Source organism: Paramormyrops kingsleyae, chromosome 13 (genome assembly GCF_048594095.1).
Source record: "Paramormyrops kingsleyae isolate MSU_618 chromosome 13, PKINGS_0.4, whole genome shotgun sequence".
NCBI classification, from domain to species: Eukaryota; Metazoa; Chordata; class Actinopteri; order Osteoglossiformes; family Mormyridae; genus Paramormyrops; species Paramormyrops kingsleyae.
This window is the reverse complement of record NC_132809.1, coordinates 26,474,256-26,494,925: the sequence shown is the minus strand read 5'-3', so window position 1 is coordinate 26,494,925 and position 20,670 is coordinate 26,474,256. Positions and strand designations below refer to the sequence as shown.

Below are 20,670 nucleotides of genomic sequence, written 5' to 3'. Positions count from 1 at the left end.
CTGGGACCTGCTGGTTCGTACAGCCAACAGGCAAGAACATACTGAGTGGATGGACAGAGGAGGCACTGTGCCCACAGACTGGCAGACCTGCTCGGATTGGGAAACATGCTAAGGTTAGTTGGAGTTGCCAAATTCCCCATAGGCATGAATGGTGGATTGGCTCCCCATCCTGGGTTATTCCCAGACAATTTTTATCAATCCACCAGATCCTAAATCCGGGCACAAGTGCGATACGTAAGAATTAATGTGACTGTGATGTCCGTCTTTATTGTGGTCAGTCCATTTGCATAGAGATGCAACTTATTTCAATTAATTTGCACAAGGGTGTAAATTGTTGGCTTCTCTGTCTGTGCTGCTGCTAGTATTAAACAAATAGCGGCTGTTAATAAAGAGAGCAGCTTCCATTTAAATGGGCTGTCATCACCTTTATTAAAATTGGCCATAGTATGTTTATTTACCTTCAGTATGTGGGTCTCCTGCCCTCTAAGGTCGTGACGTAGCGTAGAATTAACAGGGTTGCGGCGTCATTTTAAATATGCGATAGATTCATCTAGCTGGCATTTTGTCGTTTTGTCTGGATGGTATTTGAAGTGCACAGTCACCTTTAAGACCCTCAAGTGAACAATGAGCCTGCAAAGATATCAGCTTGTAAGTTCATAACCCCAACGTGTTCTGAAACTCTGCTGCATAAAAATGTACACTTTTCTCTTCATCGCGGTTCAGGCCGCCTAAGTCACCGGTCTGAGCCACATAGACCACCCTGATTTGTATTATTGCTGTGCTGACATCACAATGCAACCAGCTTAGGAAATAGCTTCTAAGGAGGACCGAGACCAGGCAGCAGACAGAAGGATCTGAGTGGCTGTTCATCTCCACATTTAATCATAAATAAAATGCTTCACCCTGCCATCTTTAACTCCAACAAAGATCTAACTAAAAAGCAATAGTGCTGAGTGGAAGGTGGGGGGGGGGGGGAGAGTGAAGTAATGAGTCCATTTATTGATTTCTCCTATGCCTCATGAAAGAATTTCAGTGAGTTTCTTTCATGGTGTCATGAGTTTGGTTCTGTTTTTCCTTTTGGGTCTCCAGAATCTATGCTCAGCCACCGGAGATTCGGAGATTCACCGACAAAGTCTTCTTGTACGATAAGAAAATATTTAAATGGTTGATATACAATTCAAACTAACTCGTGTCTGGGTTTTCAGAATTTTCCCAAATATCTTATGGATATTTTCTGTTGAGACATAAAAGCTTAATGTTTTGTAATATTGGGTTTAGCCCGTCTTTTGTCTGGAGTGTACATTTGGACTAACGCAAAAAATATGTGACATATAAAGAGTTTATGGAACCGCTGACGTAAAAAAGCAACATACACCTGTAAGAAAATTCACGCTTCATCTTTTCATTCATGCATGTTTTTAAGTACATATTACTAGTATATTTTAGCCTTATGTGTTTTTTTGTTATAAAGTGTCTTGAATGGTATGGGGGCTAAGTCGGGGGGCAGTGTGTGGCTCAGTGAGCTAAGCCTCTACGCCTATAATCCAAAGGTCACCGCCTCAAGCCCCCCCTCCCTATGTCTGTGGCTCCTTACCCCCCAGCTCCCTGGGTGCTGCTGTGGGTGGCTGCCCTTCACAGGCATGCTGGCTCTTACCTACAAAATGCAAGCAGGGGGAGGAATAAAGAGAATTTCCCCACAGGGATCAACAAAGTATCTGTTATTATTAAATCTGATTTATGGAAAACCTCACTTATGAAAGGGTTCAAGGAATGGATTACTTCTGTGGGTTGTAAACTGCCTGTATCAGGATAAGTTCAACTGGCATTCCAGGGGTGAATCAGATGGCAAGTAAATGACATGTCAAACGCTGGCAGATGGCACAGCGGTCATGACACAGGGACACCCAGGGATAATGAGAGAGATAACTCTGGAAGTTCAAACAGCGACAGTCCAATCACATTCCACTCTGCGATTTTCACAAAATGCCCCCAAACACCTTTCACAATGAGATTTCCACGAGCTGTCATTCGGCTAGATAATGTGTGTATACACAGTCTGGGATTGTCTTTATGAATTCATCATAGCATGCATGCTCCCTGAGACAGTGTTGGGCGCTGGCGGAATGATTACATTTAACGGCAGGGGATGACTCATCGGCAGTGGCGGTTCTACACGGAGGCCTAGGGAGGCCCGTGCCTCTGTAGACATGTCCCTGGCCACCCCTGTGGCCCCCCTGTGCTGACCAAATAAAAAAGTATGAATTTATTATGATTTTACACACGAGCGCCAAAAGCGGAACTAATGCGACGCATCGTTCTACACGGGTAAATTAGAGCGGCGCACCCAAACACTGTGGTGCTGCTCGGTGAATGGGAGCGCAGCAACAGCTAGAACCACTCTTGGATAGTGGAGCTACGATTAATTTCTTCTGTAGCAAGAGTCGAAGGTAAGCAAAACAATTTCATCTCGTGAGTGACTTGTTGTTCTTGCACATAACCGTGTTACTTTTGTTTTTCACACTGATAATGAAATCAAGTTTGGAAATGGCTGGTCTCGAGATATTTAAAAACTTGGTAACACTTTTATATTTGTTACTTGAATATTTGTACCCTTATCATTTTTTATGGCCCTACCTCTTTTGCACCTGCACTTACTCTTGTACAAAATAAATGTTTGTATGATTTTAAAGTAAAATAAAGTTTATAATCTTTAAATATCATTTGTTGTCATTTTTTAATGTGCCTCTCTGGTTAAACACTGGCCCCTTCTTGGCCCCCCTAGTAAAATTTGTCTAGAACCGCCACTGCTCATCGGCCACACAGATAGATCATTGCTTTAGGCCGTCTTAAAGTAATCTGCAGCGTCGCGCGACTCCAAAACATCAGCTCTGTGAAAAATGGCAGCCGAAAAGACATTAGCATGCGAAATCAGCAGGCCACGGAATGACCTGTGACTGTCAGCATTTATGTCAAGGTGTGTCTCTGCCAACCCTCTGCGTGTGGAGCAGACTGCAGACTGCGGAAAGAGCCGCAATACACAGATGTGAAAATGCCATTGTAATTTCATGGCAAATGTCTGCACTGACATATATGGCTTTGACTTCTCCTTCCCTGACTGTTTAGTACCCAGCATGACCCTATATAAATACAGAATGGCTACACTCTACTCCCAGTAACAGCCCAGGCTCAAACCATGATCAGATCCAGCCGCTTGGGAGGTCTGTAGGTGGACCATTCCTGTCATTTGTGTCCAGCTAATTGACCTTTCATGTGTCTGTAGTCTATTAAGGAAGTGGGTGTTGAAGGCTATAGTGGGGCTCCATTAACGCTGACCTGGCATTGATAACACATTCATTGTATCTCTACGATAGTTAGAGGCATGTAAATGAAAGACTTAAATCAATTAATAACCCTACAGGATTAATAATCTTCTTTGCTTTTTTCTTTGCAATATGTGCAAAACTAAGACAGATGAAAGAACTCGTCACCTGGGGCTAGCAGTGTGCGTGTGTGGCGGGGGGGGGGGGTCACAGGACTCACTTGTTCTCATTCTTTCACCTCAGTCTTGATCTTGTTCTTCTCATCTTACCAGTGCCTTATATGCATGTTAGACGAGCAGCAGAGCAGCCTTTCGGTTCCAGGCTGAAGACCTATTACACTTTAGCCGTAAATAAGGCCCTAACTCAGGGCTGCTGACTTTGGTCAGCTGGCTGGTGTGACATTTTCAGTTCAAGACAGGTCTGCACACGCATCTACAGGTGTGTAACAGTTTGTAACCTTGTAAATAGTCTGTAGGGTTTGCAAAGTACCCCAACGCTTTCAATTTAGCTAATTTTAGGTTTGTAATGGAATAATACAGATTTCTTGTGGGAGCGTGAGAGTCTGAAGGCGTGAGTGTCACATCAGATGTGTGACCCTGTCTAACTGCACATGCTGCCATTTTCTGCTTGCTGTCGCTTTTGTGGGTCTTCTTTCTGTACTGACCCTCCGTACTGACCACCGAATCCCCCGGACCTGGAATGGACAGTAGATACCACTACCCAAACACACACTCCACTGACCACTATTCACTATTGTGAGCATGGTGAAGAGTTTGGACAGCCAGTTGATCTTGGACTCCCCAGAGGTATATTTTCCTCCTGTGTCAAACAATGAGGTTTTGTTTCCTCTCCTCCATTGTCTTCTGGCTCTTATTCATTATTCATTCACACTATTGTTCCCTTAAGGAGTCTTCAGAATGGTTTAGTTTCTGCCTTCTGATCAAAGCAGACGTCTTCCTTGCTGTGTGAGTCACGCAGGAGAAATGGCGTATTTCTGCCTGGGATACACCAGCGAGGATTTCACACCTCCTCAACCGTCGCTGACACTGACTCACGAAATTTCCCTTTATGTGTTTAAAAATAGGACAGGGTGAACTATGGGACCGCAGTTAGCCATGGGGGCGGAGGCCTGGCGATCATAGAACATCTGTGCTGGGAAGAAGACGGTCCACCTGGAACTAGAAGATCAGAAGTAGCACAAGACAGCAAACCCCTGAGGTATGAGGGTTTGGGGCAGATGTTCAGAGTTTGAACCCCTGTCTTCTCATCGAATGGGGAGGTGCCTCACCTGCAGGGAGGGGCCTGAGAGTTTATTTCTCAAGGCGTCAAAACTGGGTGGGGCTGTTTTGTGAAGCGGCCCCACATTTTACTATGGGTGTCTCAGTGGCAGTGAGAAGGGGGGCCAGTTCAAGAGGATTTTCTGAAAGGAAGGGGCAAGAAGAGCAGACATCTTTAAAAAAAAACATGAGGGTAGTTCATCGTGCAGCTGTTCAAAAATCCAACTTCAAAACCGGTGTTCCCGTCCACCTAGGAATTAGCTGCCTATGATGTGTGGCCGGAACTGGGGGGCACGGTTGGCTTCCATTGGAAGCATTGCTCCCCCAAAGCAGCGGCGGTAGAGAATGACACCACTGGTGCCCAACAAGCCTCTTAATGCTACATCGCAGCTCACTGATTGGACGAGGTCATCTGGCACCTCTAATGCTGGGCATTCGACTTTTAATTTAGGCTTTAACGGCTGGACTTAAACACATGGGTGCTCATTCAACACAAAACATTATACCCTTCATCTCGGTGACAATGATTTCCTAAGAGAAAAAGATGATGACCCTGGCAGTTTATACTAATATGTTCCTATCTCTCATCCCAGAAAATTCCTATATATCTGTATGATCTGTCATGTTTTGGGAACCTTCGGATGGCCATTACATGCCGCTGTACACCTGTATATGGATGATATAACAATAAGACGCACTAGACTTGACTTGACTTGAACTTGGTTTGGAGAATATCAGGCATACCTATGCTATTAATCCCAGAGTATTAACTGTGTTGGCAAAAAAAAACCTGTCGTTTGTTTATTAGCCACTTTCGGGTCAATTTTCCCCTAAAGTGCAGTGTTTGTTCTGTCCCTGCCTTGAAAATCGTAAAGTTAAAAATAAAAACCTGTTCCGTGGTCTCCCCTTGCCTCACTGCCCTGTCTGCTGAATCCTTCCTCGCTAAGGTATGCGTAACTTATCATTCACGGGTTAAACCTCCTTGCCAAAGATTTTGGCAGGACTTCTATGTTCAGGGCACATTTTTCTATGTGAATGCACAGCAGAAATGAGCACAGTACAGAGTCAGGCTGCGCACGGTACGGCATTTACATCTCCATCTATAGTGCAGCCTGTACCATAACTGGTCTAGTATCTATCCTATTAAATAAATTAGCTTCTGTAAAATCTCAGCACATGCCTGTCGAGCTGGGGAGAGTCTCAGATAATTAGGATTCTTATACATTCCATTTGGTCTCAGTTGTTGGAACTAAACTGTAAGAAGCTGTTATTTAAAACATACTCCCAGCACACAGAATACTTAGAAGTGGGTGTTACTGTAAGTTTGTGTGACAAGCAGGAAGAAACTCCATAGTGTTAGAAGAGGAAAGCATCATATCTGGCCTGGGGTGAAATAGCTGTGTTTGCGCTACACACGGAGAGTCTGAAAACAGCCTCTAAGTCGGAGGTTATCAACCTAGGACCCAAATTGTTTGTTTATGCCAGTGCTTCCTAATCTGGTCGTCAGGGACCCGCAGACGGTCCACGTTTTTGCTCTCTTTGCTGTCTGGCAGGGAGCTGGGAGGGAGCAAAGATGTGGACCGACTGTGAGACCCCAGGGACCGGGTTGAAAATGAATGAAGATGAATATTTCCCTGGATCACATGTTATGCACTCTGTGCAGGCATAAAACGGCACCAAAACCCTGGCGCCTTGCACCTAAAGCCCAAGTCTGTCAAAACTAGACTACTGGCAACAGACTTTATAATATACTGGCAACAGCTTTATAATTTGCTGTCCGTAATGACTGGCTTACATGTGGAACCATGTCAATTAGGGATACAAGCTGAAATCCAAATGTCCTTAGAGGGTAATTAGGAGCAACACAGTCGACCCGAAACACTCTGGTTGGAAACACAGCTGTGTCACATGGGTTTAGCGCCTAAACAAGAATCAGACTTCGGCCAAGATGAGCTGGTGAGCTGAATTACTGGGTCCAGTAGCCTTCAGTGCTTCTTAAGCAAAAGGCCTCCAGAAGGAGACTGAGGATCAGGTTGCTTGGGTTGGGGCTTTTGCTGATGCAGCATTATAAAACCTGAATTAGCTGATCTGAGACCGTCTCCAATCCCCGATATTCTGAATTAATCCAGTTGTAGCTGTTTTGAGCCATATTAGAGAGCAGAGAACCTCCTTGTGAGGGACAGACTGGACCACGGACATCTTCATCCATAAAAATATGACCCACAGCCCTGTGATTTACAATGTGCCCAGGCACCTACTGAAGGCTTCAGGAAATGCAGGAATCAGAAGTGAAGGCGACTAAGAAGACGAGAGAAAACTTTTGCATGCAATATGTAAGGGAGGCCACAGAGACAGTGTAATGGTCCTATTCAGACTGCTATGAAATAACATTTATATAAACTGGAGCTGTATTTTCCACATTAAACTACAGGCAGTCCCAGGGTTATGAATTTGTGGGTAAGCCAGAAAAATAATAATACAGTACATAATAATAATAATAATAATAATAATAATAATAATTACACAACAATAATTAAAGTAACTGCATATGGCACTGTATTGTACCATGACAAACTGCTGAGACTGAACAATATTTTCACAAGTGTCACAAAGTAGTGCATGTGTTTATCATCAGAAACCATTGTATTTGACCAATTTTAATATAATAGGCTTTATGGAAGTCTATTCATAAGTACGAGTTGTCTGTAAGTCAGATGTTCTTAACCTGGGGACAACCTGTAACTTATGTTTCACTGCAAAGGTTTAACAAAGATGTAAGGACAACTGGAGCAGCAGTCATCTACACGACCATCTGCAAGATCCCCGAGATCTGAGACAGCTTTAGATTCAGCAATCCAGCTTCTAAAGAGTTACTGGTTCCTGTAGTGAGTCTCGCAGGCTATAGCTGCCCATTCATCCTGGGCTATGAATAAATAAAAGCTTCCCGTGTCACAGAACCCCCCCAGATGTCTGTCTCGAGTCGGTGTGGCGTGTGTGTCACTGCGGGACGGGTAACCGGAGCTGACTTCACGTTTCCAGGCCACAGAGCAGGATAACTGAAAGAAGACTCAGCAGACGTCGAGAATGAATGTGAGAGCCAAGAGCAGCACACAGAGCTCGGAGCAGGACATTCATAACACGTCCTGAAGCTTTTAACGTGGTGTCACTTTACCCTGCAACACTGCCACCTTTCTTCAGCTACATTACGACAAAACACAAAGACACCACCAGCTTTGAAGGCTGCGTTAATGTCCATTAATATTAATGGGTTGGAGAACCAGGTGAATTATGGGAAAAGCTATGTTCTTAACATCAGTGTGGCAAGATCACTGTCCCTTCGTCTCCTGATCTTTTGACATCACACGTTGACATCACTTGCATGGCAACGGCTCCAACAATTCCAGGGATAATAGTAACCGGAACGTGTTCTGTGAGACGCCCATGTCTAGAATCTGTCCATCATACAGGGCCGTTGGAATGACTGTTCTGCTTTGAAGGGTTCCAGGTTAAACTAGCATGGACTGAAAATAAAACTGAATAAGAGAAAGGAAAGGACTTTTCTGAGGGCTGAACACAATGTACCACTGGCCTCTCTACCACTATCTTTATCCAATCCATTATGTCCATGTGAGAAGATAGAAGGAAGAGCAGATATGAGGATGATCTATCAGCATCCTGCACTTGAGAAAAGCTTGGACAGATACACACAGCACTCTACAGGGACTGCATACACAAGCTTTTTATTGTATTATGTTTTTATTGTATTGCAGCAGACACGTTTATCAAAAGTGGTGTACAATTGAGAAGGCCAGATCAGTCCCTGGAGCAACTGGGGGTTAATGGCTTTGTTCAAGGACCTACTGCTGAAATAACTTTGCTGACCCATGGATTTGAACTAGCAACCTTGCAATCACGGGCATAGAACCTTAAACCACTGAGTCACACAGCTCCTAGCTATCATCACGCAACCACCATCTCTCATGCACTTGAAGAACAAGGAGATGATCCAAAGACCCACACGTTCCCACTGAGATCTGCGCCTACCCATTGTGACATTTAGGTTAATATTCTTAGGGATTAGGTGACTCTAGGTTGGTTTTGGAAATGGTGATGCAACTAGGGTGACCACCTAATCCATGTCAGGAGGGACACTATGAGCTACAACAGGATTTGTAAACTACCATTTCATACATTTCAATTAAAAGGACCAGCATTTCACTTAAGCACTGGGTTCTTGCCGTATGCTGATTGGTCAGTCTCCTATAATCATGCATATGTGTCAGTAATGTTAATGCGAAACAGCTGGATGACTCTTTCAATCTAGGAACTAACCAAACATTTTAGCAGAGCACAGAACCCTTTCAGCTTTAAAGTAGTTCGTAAAAGCTGAAGTAGCTCATAGTGTCCCCCCTGATATGGAATTGGTGGTCACCCTAGATGCAACAGAGTTACGAGCGTCAGGTGCCCCTACCGCAGTGGCTGTGCCAAGGGCCCAGCCGTCCCGTCCTCTGACTGTGGTGATGGTTCCTCGCCGTCCCCGGTGGGCCGCAGGTGACGGAGCTCATCGGGCTGCACGGCGCTGTACCATGTGGCCTGGCTGTTGTCCGGTGTCAGCACGGGGCTCTTGGCCTCCTCCGGGGGCCCCTGTACCGTCTTCACCATGTTGACGGCGCTGACCGGCAGCTGGAGCAGACGCTGCATCGGAGTCATGGCTGGGCTTTGCGGTGTGGGGATCTACACCTGCAGCGAGGATCTCCACCTGCAGCGAGGATCTTCACCTGCAACGAGGATCTACACCTGCAGCGAGGATCTCCACCTGCAGCGAGGATCTTCACCTGCAACGAGGATCTTCACCAGCAGCGAGGATCTCCACCAGTCAAAAGATCGTACTCACAAGAGAGCCGGTTGAGCGGATGATCACCGCCAGTGAAAGTCCCAGCTGGAGAAAAGGACGGAATGAACGTGTGCAGGTTCAGTCACCCCTTGTCAAAGTTCTTCACAGATGTTTGCAGAAGCCCCGAGATAATCAGTACGAGTCCTCAAATGGAGGGAGGAGAGTTATGTTGGTCACCATCAGCTGTTGTTCCCACCTGAAAAGTAGGAGGACGAAACCCTTCAGTCATGAGAAGTCAGCAGCCTGTCCGTCTGAAGTGCTCTTGACTGCCCTCTGGTGGCCACAGGGGGTTAGACGGCAGTGTGGTACAACTCCTGGAGAGAGGTGACAGAAGCCGGCAGGACGGATGCCGAAACAGCAGCTTTCAGCCTAGAGTGGAGAAACCAGCAGGATTGCACCGGAATCTGCCTGATGGCTGGCTGCAGGGGGGGAGGGGGGTGTCCCGGCTCCCAGCTCCCCAGTCTTTTGGGGGGGTGAGGTTGTTCTGAGTCCACCTGCGCCTCTGACTCTCCCGGCTGCTGACTGCTAGGTTTCCTATCTGCCTTCTTGCTCCATAAAGGCAGCACAGCTCACTGGCTCCACCACACTCACCCCCCCCCCCTTTCTCTCTCTCTCTCCCACACTCGCTCTCTATTTCCCTGTCTCTTCGCCCCTCTCTCTCTCTCTCTCTCTCTCTCTCTCTCTCTCTTCCTCCATGACGAGTTCCCGAAGTGACTCAGCTTTCCGAATTTCCTGAGGCTTGACGGCACACAGAACTACTACCCCCGACTAAACCCCCCCCCCCACCACCACCACCATCCACAGCAGCACAGTGTCAGTGTGTTAATGTGTCACCCCAGCGACAGTCAGGGAGTAACTCAGTCACTGGCATTGAGAGCCAGGGTGGAGGTGGAGCAGAGTAGCAGCAGAGTAGCAGGTGATGGCTATTCCTTACTGAGAACCTCCTTGTTGCCATAACACCACTGGGAGCTCCATTCCTGTACATCCTGTTTCGGCTGCTGTTACCCAGGATGCTGCTGGAACCCGCATCAGACCTTCTCCTCAGCACCTTTGAATTTCCCTTCCCTTCCAACGCCAATCATCTGCCTTCCCGATCCCCATGCCGAGAGACGCCTGTGGAATCTCTGATCCTCCAGAGCTTGGAGTTAGTCTTAGGGTTAGGCCCATGCTTCACTATGTCAAATGTTTGCTAAGTGATGGGTGACTAGAAAGTTGTCCAGCGGCACTGAGCATGCCCAGTGTTCGGGGCTCATGAAGTGACTCGTCTGAGTAAAAAGACTCGTATGTAATTAGCCGTTGACAGGGCCGACCTCAGCATGGCGGAGCTGCACTAGAACTTCTGAGATGAAATAGAGACCTATGGCCCTCCATGGCGGTGTTGGGGTGCGATTCCTCACTCAACACCTCGATCAACACCCAATTAGTAGCCAGGGGGCAAATAACCAGCATCAAGCAATAAACTAAACTAAATTTAATACCATTAAAGAGTATTATTATTCCAGGTGTTCGTAGGATTGAATTTCCTGTAGTTTCTATCCAGTTTTTCTCAGCGCCCCAGAGGAATGTGGTCACTCTCGTCCACGCAGAGGTGCTGTTTGAAAGGTCAGTCTCCTGCGGCCCCCGTCAGCTGGCTGTTGGGTGTCATCAAGGTCGCAGGAGGCAGGTCGCCTTCTAATGACTCAGACAGGCATAATGGCCGACGGCAGGATAGCTTTCAATTACAGAGCTCTGTGCTTAGAGGCAGCCTGCAGGCTAACTAAGGGAAGTCCCCTTGGTCTTCGCAATTAAATCCGAGCTGAAGGCCTTTTTTATCTTAAGAACATTTTATTTCAGAATATTTTATCCAAGCTCCCTCTAACTTAGTCTAATTTGCCTTAAATAACCCCTCTGCTTCTGTGCTCAGTCTTCATTAATGCCTGTGCTCCTCATTATCAATACTGGCCCACACTTTGTTTGTTCTCCCCGTTTTCAGGTGCTTCCATGCCTAGGGGTGGGGGGGGGGGGGACACCTCTGGAGCTGTAAGCTCCACGCTACGTAAATGTGCTCTCCATACATGCTCACAGGGCCTGGGGGTTGGGGGTAAATATGTTGTCTTGGTATCAGCTGAAAGGTGCTGAAATGCTTTTATCCTTCCCAGTGTCCCTCCACCCCTCACATACTGCATGTACGACCCATGGCAGTACTTGCTAAACCTGACTCAGTAATAATTTAATTATTGCCGTGCACGGGCTTAACTGCAGTAGTTTCACTATGCAAAGCTGTTTAGGTTAATGGGGACATGGGCTCTTGTTAGCTGACCTTAATGCTTTATTTCAGTGCATAGTTAATGTGAGCAGACTCTCAACAGTGAAGTTTGAGTAGTTTTTCCCGTCTGGCCAACTCTCATGAGCGTCGAGTGTGCTTGACGCTTGCACACGATCCCAAAGACTGTTTAAAAGATGGGTTTCCTTGGCAACCGTGCTAGTGGAGCTGGAGGTGAGGGACACTTGTGACTTTGTGTTCTTCTGCACTGCAACAAGGCACGGGAGTACTGTAATAAGGCACGGGAGAGCTGTAGTAAGGTACAGGAATGTTGTAGTAAGGCACAGGAGTGCTGTAGTAAGATACAGGAACATTGTAGTAAGGCCCAGGAGTGCTGTAGTGAAGTACAGGATTGTTGTAATAAGGTACAGCAGCTTTGTAGTAATGAACAAGAATACTGTAATAAGATACAAGAGTGCTACGATAAGGTACAGGGGTGTTGTAATAAGGTACAGGAGTGTTGTAATAAGGTACAGAGGTGTTGTAATAAGGTACAGGGGTGTTGTAATAAGGTACAGGGGTGTTGTAATAAGGTTTGTAAACTATCATTTCAATTAGTCTTTCAATTAAGGAAAAAAACAGTCAAAGCACAAGAAGAACTGAATTAATTAGCCAAGCACAGGAGCCTTTCTAAATCTACTCAATAGTTTCTAAAACCTGAAGTAGCTCATAGTGCCCCCCTGACATGGATCAGGTCACCCTAGTTAAACTGTGCTGAAAATGTCTAAAGAGTATTGATAGACAAATGGAAATCATTGCAGCAAATTTTATATTGAAAATCACAAATACAATTAGCATCACTGCACAATTTTTGTTTACATAAACGTTATATTAATAACATGGCCAATGTGACGTCTCATGTCATGTAAAATGTGCATCAACGTTAAAAAAATCTGGAGCACTAACACTGCCTTCCAGAGGGTTTTCACTGACACTAAATAATCCTACGTTGCTTGCTTTTACCGTGGTTTACCGTGAAACCGGTTACCATTTCATCCCCATATACATAACAGCACGAGTAAATAGGTTCAATTGTTTTAATAATGTGAACTGCCCTCCTGTGGTGGTTCTACGCTACTGCAGCTGTGGAGTGGCACCAGAGTTGATAGAGTAGTTTTAAAGCTAGACTGTAAATTAATACACTGAGGAAAACAACACTATGTTTGTCCTCCTATGCTAAGTCTCATATTAAGCATTATGTTCTTGAACGGTGCTGTTTTCCCCCAAACACGTCTTAAATATGACATAAAACAGCAATTTGTTTCACTTGAGCAGTTCCAGAGATATAAACTGCTATTTTGTAATCTCAAACTAGACAACACTGTGGGAATAAAAAAACAGTCGTCCTTGAAAAATGCTGGGAATTAAATGCAAAGTACCAACCTGACACGGTTTGCTCGCACACCATATCATTAACTCGTAATCATACAGTGGAAGGAATCAACACAGCAGGAGAACAGCCTCGGAAGGCGGGGCAGTGAAAGGACCGTCACGAGTGGACATCTTTCCGACCTGCTGCGTGGTGCAGACATCAGTACAATTTAGCATAGCATTTGAGAATTTTCGCTCGAAATGCTGTCTGAACTATAAAGAAAACCTTCTACAGCCCTACGTTGGGATACTCAGGTATCACCGCCAGGCATGACAGCTGCAGCTCCGAGGAGCCCTGTAGAGGGCGATATGGTGCACCGAGCGAATCACCAGGACAAAGCTGCCCACACTGCAGGACACCGGTACCCAGCGATTATCAGAGGCACTCAGCAGCCATGCAGCAAGCTGTCCCAGTGGCTGAGCTTAGACGGGTGCTTCTAGAGCTAGAAGTGAGAGGCTGAAAGACGGTTCTAATCCCAGGCTGTTAGAGTCATTAACACCTCCAAATAAAAGAACATTTTATAGCTGCCTCCTGCTCTTCTCAATTCTATCTTTACTTTTTATATGCTATTTATATAAGTTGATATTTTTAGTCCTGTACTTATTTAATTAACATATGCTGTGCTGGCTTTTCGGGCAGGGAAATGCGCTTGTAATTGAAAAATTGTTGGTTTGAATCCCCGAACAGTGAGGTATCCTGAGGTACCCCCCCCCCCCACAAGCACTGCTCTCTGGGTGTTGAATTAGCTGACCCCTGCTGTATCACATATGGGTTAAATGCTGAGGATGCATTTTGTTGCTGATGACAACTAATCACTTTCACTTCAATTTTGTTATCCTTCTACCTTATGTTACAAGCTGACCCTTCTGCTCCAGATTGGCCAGCAGATGTTGCTGCAGTTTTCAGTGGTTACACCTATTGACTTGGTTCACACAAGCAGAGGTGGCAATTTCAGGTCCAGAAAGTAAAAATCCAGACCATGATTTACTTTCAACCAACCAGTTGAGTACTCTGTGACTGTGACTCTTTATGCTCAACTGGTTGGTTGAAAGTAAATCATGGTCTGGAGTTTTACTTTCTGGACTTGAAATTGCCACCTCTGCACACAAGTAGCTCCAACAAGAACAACATCTGATGACGTTCACATTCTGACCACCAGGGTGCAGCAGAGTATTATCTTGTTCCACAGTTGCTACAAGGCAAAATTGGGCCGTGTAGTCCTGTTCTTTACTCATGTACTAGAATAATGCTTACGTTGAAATTTTTCAAAGGTGCCCCAAAAATGTACTTATCAAGGGTGCCGGTGGGGCTAAACTAGGCCACACAAGGGCAGCAGCTTAGACAGGATGCCAGCCTATTGAAATCTAACAGTTCTACTAGAAATGTGAAAGAGTTGTAATTAAGTTTCCCCCATTTATTTTGGCATAGCTTAGAGATGGGTTAACTAAAACATAGCCATGAACTAATTTATAGCATTATGGGATGCCGCAATGATGTAGTGAAGTAGTCTGAGTGGATTAAAATGTGAAATGTTACAAGCATATATGTCGATGGAAAAATGAATACAGACATAGACTGCAGGTGCAGATGAGGTGAAGGCATCTTGCTTATGGCGCGTGCCAATGTCGTCTGATACTCGCTCCGTCAAAGCTTCTCATTTTCTTTCACTTTGCATTGTTTTGCAGCACCTTTCGTATAAGCAGAGCAGCTGAGGACTTTCTACTAAAGTTAGCATCCGTAACAGTTAGCATCCGTAAAGTTAGCATCCGTAAAGTTAGCGTCCGTAAAGTTAGCATCCGTAAAGTTAGCATCCATAAAGTTAGCGTCCGTAAAGTTAGCATCCGTAAAGCATGCTTTTCCCCGGCCCTCTCACTGAGTGCATTAACACATCAGATGCTGTTAAAATTAAGGGCTCAGTTTTTATTTTCTTGCAAGTGTGGACACATTGTAAATTCATCCTTGTATTATGCAATAATAATAATAGTAATAATAATAGTACTACTACTAATAATAATAGAAGCGGCTCTTCCGAGCTTATGCCATAATCCCTGGCAGACTCACCAAAGTCAACAACAGAGTAACTATCATTAACTATAGGGAGGCGACAGGTACTGCCTGGGGCTTTTTCCCGGAGATGATTTTAACCAATTCTTCTTTTCTTTGTCATAGCAAAGGACGTCCATGTGCAGAGGACCCAGAGCACTGAGGATTAAGTGTATGTCCTCCTGTCCTGTGTGTTACCCCCCCCCCCCCACCCCTCACAAATAAAAGTTCGAAAATAAAGAGTGTGGTCTGTCAGTTATTTTAGCTCTTCACTATTTGACATGATCTGAGCTAAAGACCTAAGAAGATAATTGAATGAATGGACCCAGGAACCGGGTTCACATACTTTTGACAGATATCTAATACTGGATCATTTTCCTCAATAAATAATTGACCAAGTGAGATATTTTTGTCTCATTTATTTAACTGGGTTTTCTTTATGTACTTTGAGGACCTGTGTGAAAATCTGATGTTTCAGGTCATATTTATGCAGAAATGTAGACAATTCTATAGGGTTCACAAACTTTCAAGCACCACTGTATAATCCAAGAAACACAGTGAAATGTTTGTGGTACAATTACAGGGTGGGGGGCGGGTGCATGGGAGGACAATAGGACCAAAAACAATGCAAAAAAGGACAAAACAACAGTGTAGTAAGCAACAGTACAATGCAATACAATGATAATACAATGCAGATAGGAATGTTAGTCACCCCAAGGGTGAGTGGCAACCCATTATAAAAGGAAAGAAAGAAAGAAAGAAAGAAAGAAAGAAAGAAAGAGGGAAACAGGGGAAAACAACAAAAAAAACCTCTGGGGGAAATATCCACCCTGAAAATGAAAATTTTAGTATTGTTACACACATCCCTCTGATGTTTATGTGGATTGGATGGTCTGGTACTCTTCCCAGGGATCCCCCCTCTGACCTGTCATGCCTTCAGTATACTGCTATACTGGACCTTTTCCCCATTATTCATAAGCAGGTCGCCTCTGCCTTCTAGGGGTCTCCTCACAGGAGGGTCATTCCCGACCCAGAGGGATTCCCCTCTGACCTGTCATGCCTTCAGTATACTGCTATACTGGACCTTTTCCCCATTATTCATAAGCAGGTCGCCTTTGCCTTCTAGGGGTCTCCTCACAGGAGGGTCATTCCCGACCCAGAGGGATTCCTCTCTGACCTGTCATGCCTTCAGTATACTGCTATACTGGACCTTTTCCCCATTATTCATAAGCAGGTCGCCTTTGCCTTCTAGGGGTCTCCTCACAGGAGGGTCATTCCCAGCTCATTGGTCCTTGATGGGCAACACAGCTGAAGCCATTGCAAGACAAGCCAAGCTTTTTCTAGATACAGCCCTCAGACAGGATGCAGTCAAGATGGGCACTTAAGCAGATGGTTGCTTAGTTTGTGAAATATGTCAAAAATTGGTAATAAATAGGTGTTACCTTTTGCTCATTCTAATGTTCAACTCTTTGTTTTCAGTGGTCACGTCGATTTAATGAATATTTCGAATAAATTTGAACCTTGAATCTTGTAATGAAGTTTAAATTCTGGCCATTAGGGAGCAGCAGAGCACAAAAATTTTCCACAGTTTCTACAAAATCAGTACTGTGCAGACCTGTTTATTACTGACTGATAATTTTTCAAAAATGCCCCAAAATGTACATGTTGTCATTTCACTTACTGGTTCTGTATGTATGTTTCCTAACAGGTCAGTTTTTTTTACAAAATCCTAATGATACATCCCAGACGGAGATCTTTTAGTAGAAACCAGACCAGCAATGCATGCCTAACCCATTGTACTTGTCTGCTTTCTTCAGGAATGTCTCACTTTGGTGCCATGCTCCTGATAAACACGAAGGAGGAAGAGGTCTGGCCTCTCACCCCTAACCCTAAATCCCTAAACCTCTTACTGGGCTGTCTGCAGAGGTGGAGATTTCAAGTCCAGAGAGTACAAATCCAGACCAAGATTTTGTTTCAACCAACCAGTTGAGTATAAAGAGTCACAGTCACAGAGTACTCAACTGGCTGTTTGAAACAAAATCTTGGTATGGATTTGTACTCTCTGAACCTGAAATCTCTACCTCTGGTTGTCTGATCACTCACTGGATGAGTAAGACAAGCACAAATTCCAAATGAGGAATGAAGATGAACTGGAGAGTTGTTTGGAGATCATTAGGGGAGGAGAAGAGCTGGTATTACCAGCTATGTATAGAGTTTGGGTTGTGATGAGCAAATAAAACTTCATGAACCATTTGCTGTATTTTTGACCCCACTAGATGGCGCTCTTGGCTTGCTTTGGGCTATGCTTTGAGCCCTTTTACGAACAGAGAGCACCAGTGGGGTCAGAAAATACAGCAAACAGTCCATGAAGCTTCATCTGGCCATCACTATGTATGAGGATCTTTCTTGCAGGTCGGTTCCTGACCCGTTGGCTTGTTGGGACTCTGTCCGTGCCGCGTGGGACCTCATTACGCTCAAAGGGAACCCCAGCGCTGTACCTTCAGGCCCATCCTGGAGTGACAGCGCCACCCAGTCGGTCCCCCAACACCATTTTCTCTAATCTAATATTTGGGGGCATCAACACTACAGGCTTCTGGAGGGTCAGGGTTGTTTTGAGAGAGGCCCCAGCCCCTAGCCTCCAACCTGTGCTGGATTACGATCTGGCCTGGACACTGGGGTCCCTCCCATAGTACATTTTATACCCCCAACCCCAGTAACGATGTAGCAAGCCAGTGCTATTGACTGACCAGAAGCTTCCATGCTTCGGGTCCATTGCTGCGTGGTCATCAGCGGCTCCCTGACAGGGACAAGCTCAGCACTTATCTGACGAGCTTTTAGACTCTGCAGCTGTAACTTCTGCAGCTGAGCTTCTCCCTGGGGATCTAAGTGCTACATTTCTTCCGTGTTCTTTTGTGATTATTTATATTTTGTGTTTATTATTCTGCTGAAGTAGCCTTTTCCCACTCTGGGCTGCCGTGTGTCACTGTGCCCCGTGCAGGTTCTGCTGTCCCTCTGTCCCCCTCGCTCTCCTCATCCTGCTGCAGGGGGTCATGCCTAAATTCGGTCATCGTGCAGCTGCTGGAGTTGTGCCCGCTGAGCGTAAGGGATGAGGCCCAGGTGCTGCCCACGGTGCTGCCTGTGCCGATGTAAGTGTAAGCACCTCCCTCATACCCAAGCCACACCCCTGCCTCCACCCCCACAAACAAAGGCCACACCCCCAATCCATACACTGGCTCTAGTAAGGAAATTCCCAGCTGTATTGTGAAACCTTAAATGTTTGTGAGTCTCTGGCTATGGGAGGCAAATAGACCCATTTATCTCATTTACTCATATTGACTTTGAGCAGTTGACCCCAGAACTGGACCACATCTTAGAAAGCTCCTTCAAACCTGAAGCTTGTTTTCTGCTTCTGTTTTAACCTTGCTGTTGAATGATTAAGGTCAGAAATTGATGACATTCTTCAAGGCAAATCTGAGAACTTCACCATGAAACCAGTGCTGTTGTTAGTAACCTTTATCTTAGCACAGTATTTGTGGGACAGTTTAGGTGATAAATGAGATGTCTGAAGGACTCTTTGGCCCAGTTTGACAGAACAATGGCTTTCTTAGTTAGTAAATACCCAGGGTATTTAAAACGCTTCTTTTTTCTCAACAAAACAGGCCTAACGTGAATCCAGTACAACATCAGTCTGTCCGTTATTCAGAGATACTCTTAATTTAACGACCTCCTGGACTGACAAACAGCTCTCCAACCAGCTGGATTTGTACGCTGTAGGAGTCATGGAAATGGCATCACGCCATCTGAGTATCAAGCATCTCATCTTGCATTATTTATAAATATACAAAATGATATAATTGGTGTAAAGGTGACATTAAAACAATATCTAAAGATGGTTGACACACCCCCACTTACCAGTACAGTATGTTCGAAATATCGGTAATGGGGGGCTCCTTACTTATCAACCAATTCGCTTAACGACCCAGTCCTAGGAACAGAACTCAGTTGTTAAGTGAGGAGTGTCTGTATGTGGATACAAATGGTTAAAAAAAAAGCAAATAAGTATCCAGAAACAGCAGCGTGTGTCAGACGCTTCACCACCTGTCCTTTCTGTGTTCATAGCTTTGGCATTGCCATGCCAACAGAGTTGCTCCGCCCATTTTCTGGGTCCTTCCTTCAGTTTGTTTATTAAACCACACACACTCTGCCCCCAGTTCCTACCACTGCTGTCATAACTGCCACCCCAGTTCACCATTTCCATCACGATGATGCTTATTTCACCAATCGTGTGACCAGGGAAATATTTAAACCACTTTCCCAGAATGAGAGTTTGCACTGTGACCTATGATGTCTGTCTGGCAGAATGCATTGCAGGAATGTTAGCAAAATTATCCCCGCGCTACACCCCCCTGTTATCGCATAATTCACGGCTAGATTTCCAATGGATTTCCCCTAGAATCCCAAGTGATGGCAGGATCCTTTTGCAATGCATTTGCATGTTTAATTATACCTTTTTAATTAGTTCCTTTACCTCGCTCACTCATGTCTCAGTGGAAAACGTAGACCAGGTCACCTCTCCCCTGTTACCTCACCGCTGAAGCTACTTTACAAACCAGGATAAGTTTGATAACTTTGGAGCCTTTCCCCCCTATTTCCTGAAGAAGAATTAGCACGAAAATTATCAAGGAGATTATATGAGTGACTGAAATTTACCCACAATAGCACAGGCTTCAGCTGAATGACAGGGCCTCAACATGGCGAAATTGGACGACACCCAACTCTCTGTGCCTAGGAACTAAAGACGGGGTTAGAGTCTTGTCCTTCTGACACGTTTGACAGTTTGATGCATCTTTCTCATCTAACTGAAAAATGACCCCCCCCCCCCCCACCTGGAACGGGTGAGGAGGACGTGTCCAGGAGCCGTAATTGCTGAGCTCTCCAGCTTCACCAGATGTTCAGCGACACCAGAGTGTCCCAGAGCCCGACGATGCTGTAAAGTGATACAGTGCCTGCTGCCAGCTTGAAACAGGAGGGACACCGCGTCTGGGACGGGGCGGCACGGCCCTCCGGCAGTCCTGATGGGCTTTGGGCGGCACGGCCCTCCGGCAGTCCTGATGGGCTTTGGGGCGGCACGGCCCTCCGGCAGTCCTGATGGGCTTTGGGGCGGCACGGCCCTCCGGCAGTCCTGATGGGCTTTGAAGTGATCTGACCTGTCCACACGCACACACAGGTTTACCACTGTGGGCGTGGTTAAGGAGACAGATGTGCAACCTGTACGCAGATGGTGTGATGATTCTGGTCTCAGATGAGGCCTAGAGGCACATGACAAACAAAAAGTAATAATTCCTATAATAGTCCTAACTCGATAGATAGACAGATTGACAGACAGACTGATTGATTGATTGATTGATTGATTGAGAGACGCACGGATAATTCCCCATAACAGTTTTTCTAATACAACAGCT

The 20,670-nt window shown here is 45.4% G+C and overlaps 1 protein-coding gene and 1 long non-coding RNA gene across 3 annotated transcripts in view; one reads left to right on the top strand and one right to left on the bottom strand.

Moving 5' to 3' along the window:
- LOC111857407 (AP-3 complex subunit beta-2-like) overlaps positions 1-10,064 on the bottom strand; it is a 36,228-nt gene extending 26,164 nt beyond the window's left edge. For both annotated transcript variants that reach the window (XM_072698481.1, XM_023838249.2), the window contains exon 1: positions 9,069-10,064. In XM_072698481.1, coding sequence (XP_072554582.1) covers positions 9,069-9,307 — 239 coding nt within the window. In that variant the 5' untranslated portion in view covers positions 9,308-10,064. The remainder of the gene's footprint in view (positions 1-9,068) is intronic.
- Positions 2,164-15,420, top strand: LOC140578219 (uncharacterized). Its single transcript, XR_011982310.1, has 3 exons — positions 2,164-2,447; positions 4,405-4,538; positions 15,335-15,420. It is a non-coding gene; the product is annotated as an uncharacterized lncRNA (long non-coding RNA).
- Positions 15,421-20,670: the final 5,250 nt, after the last annotated feature.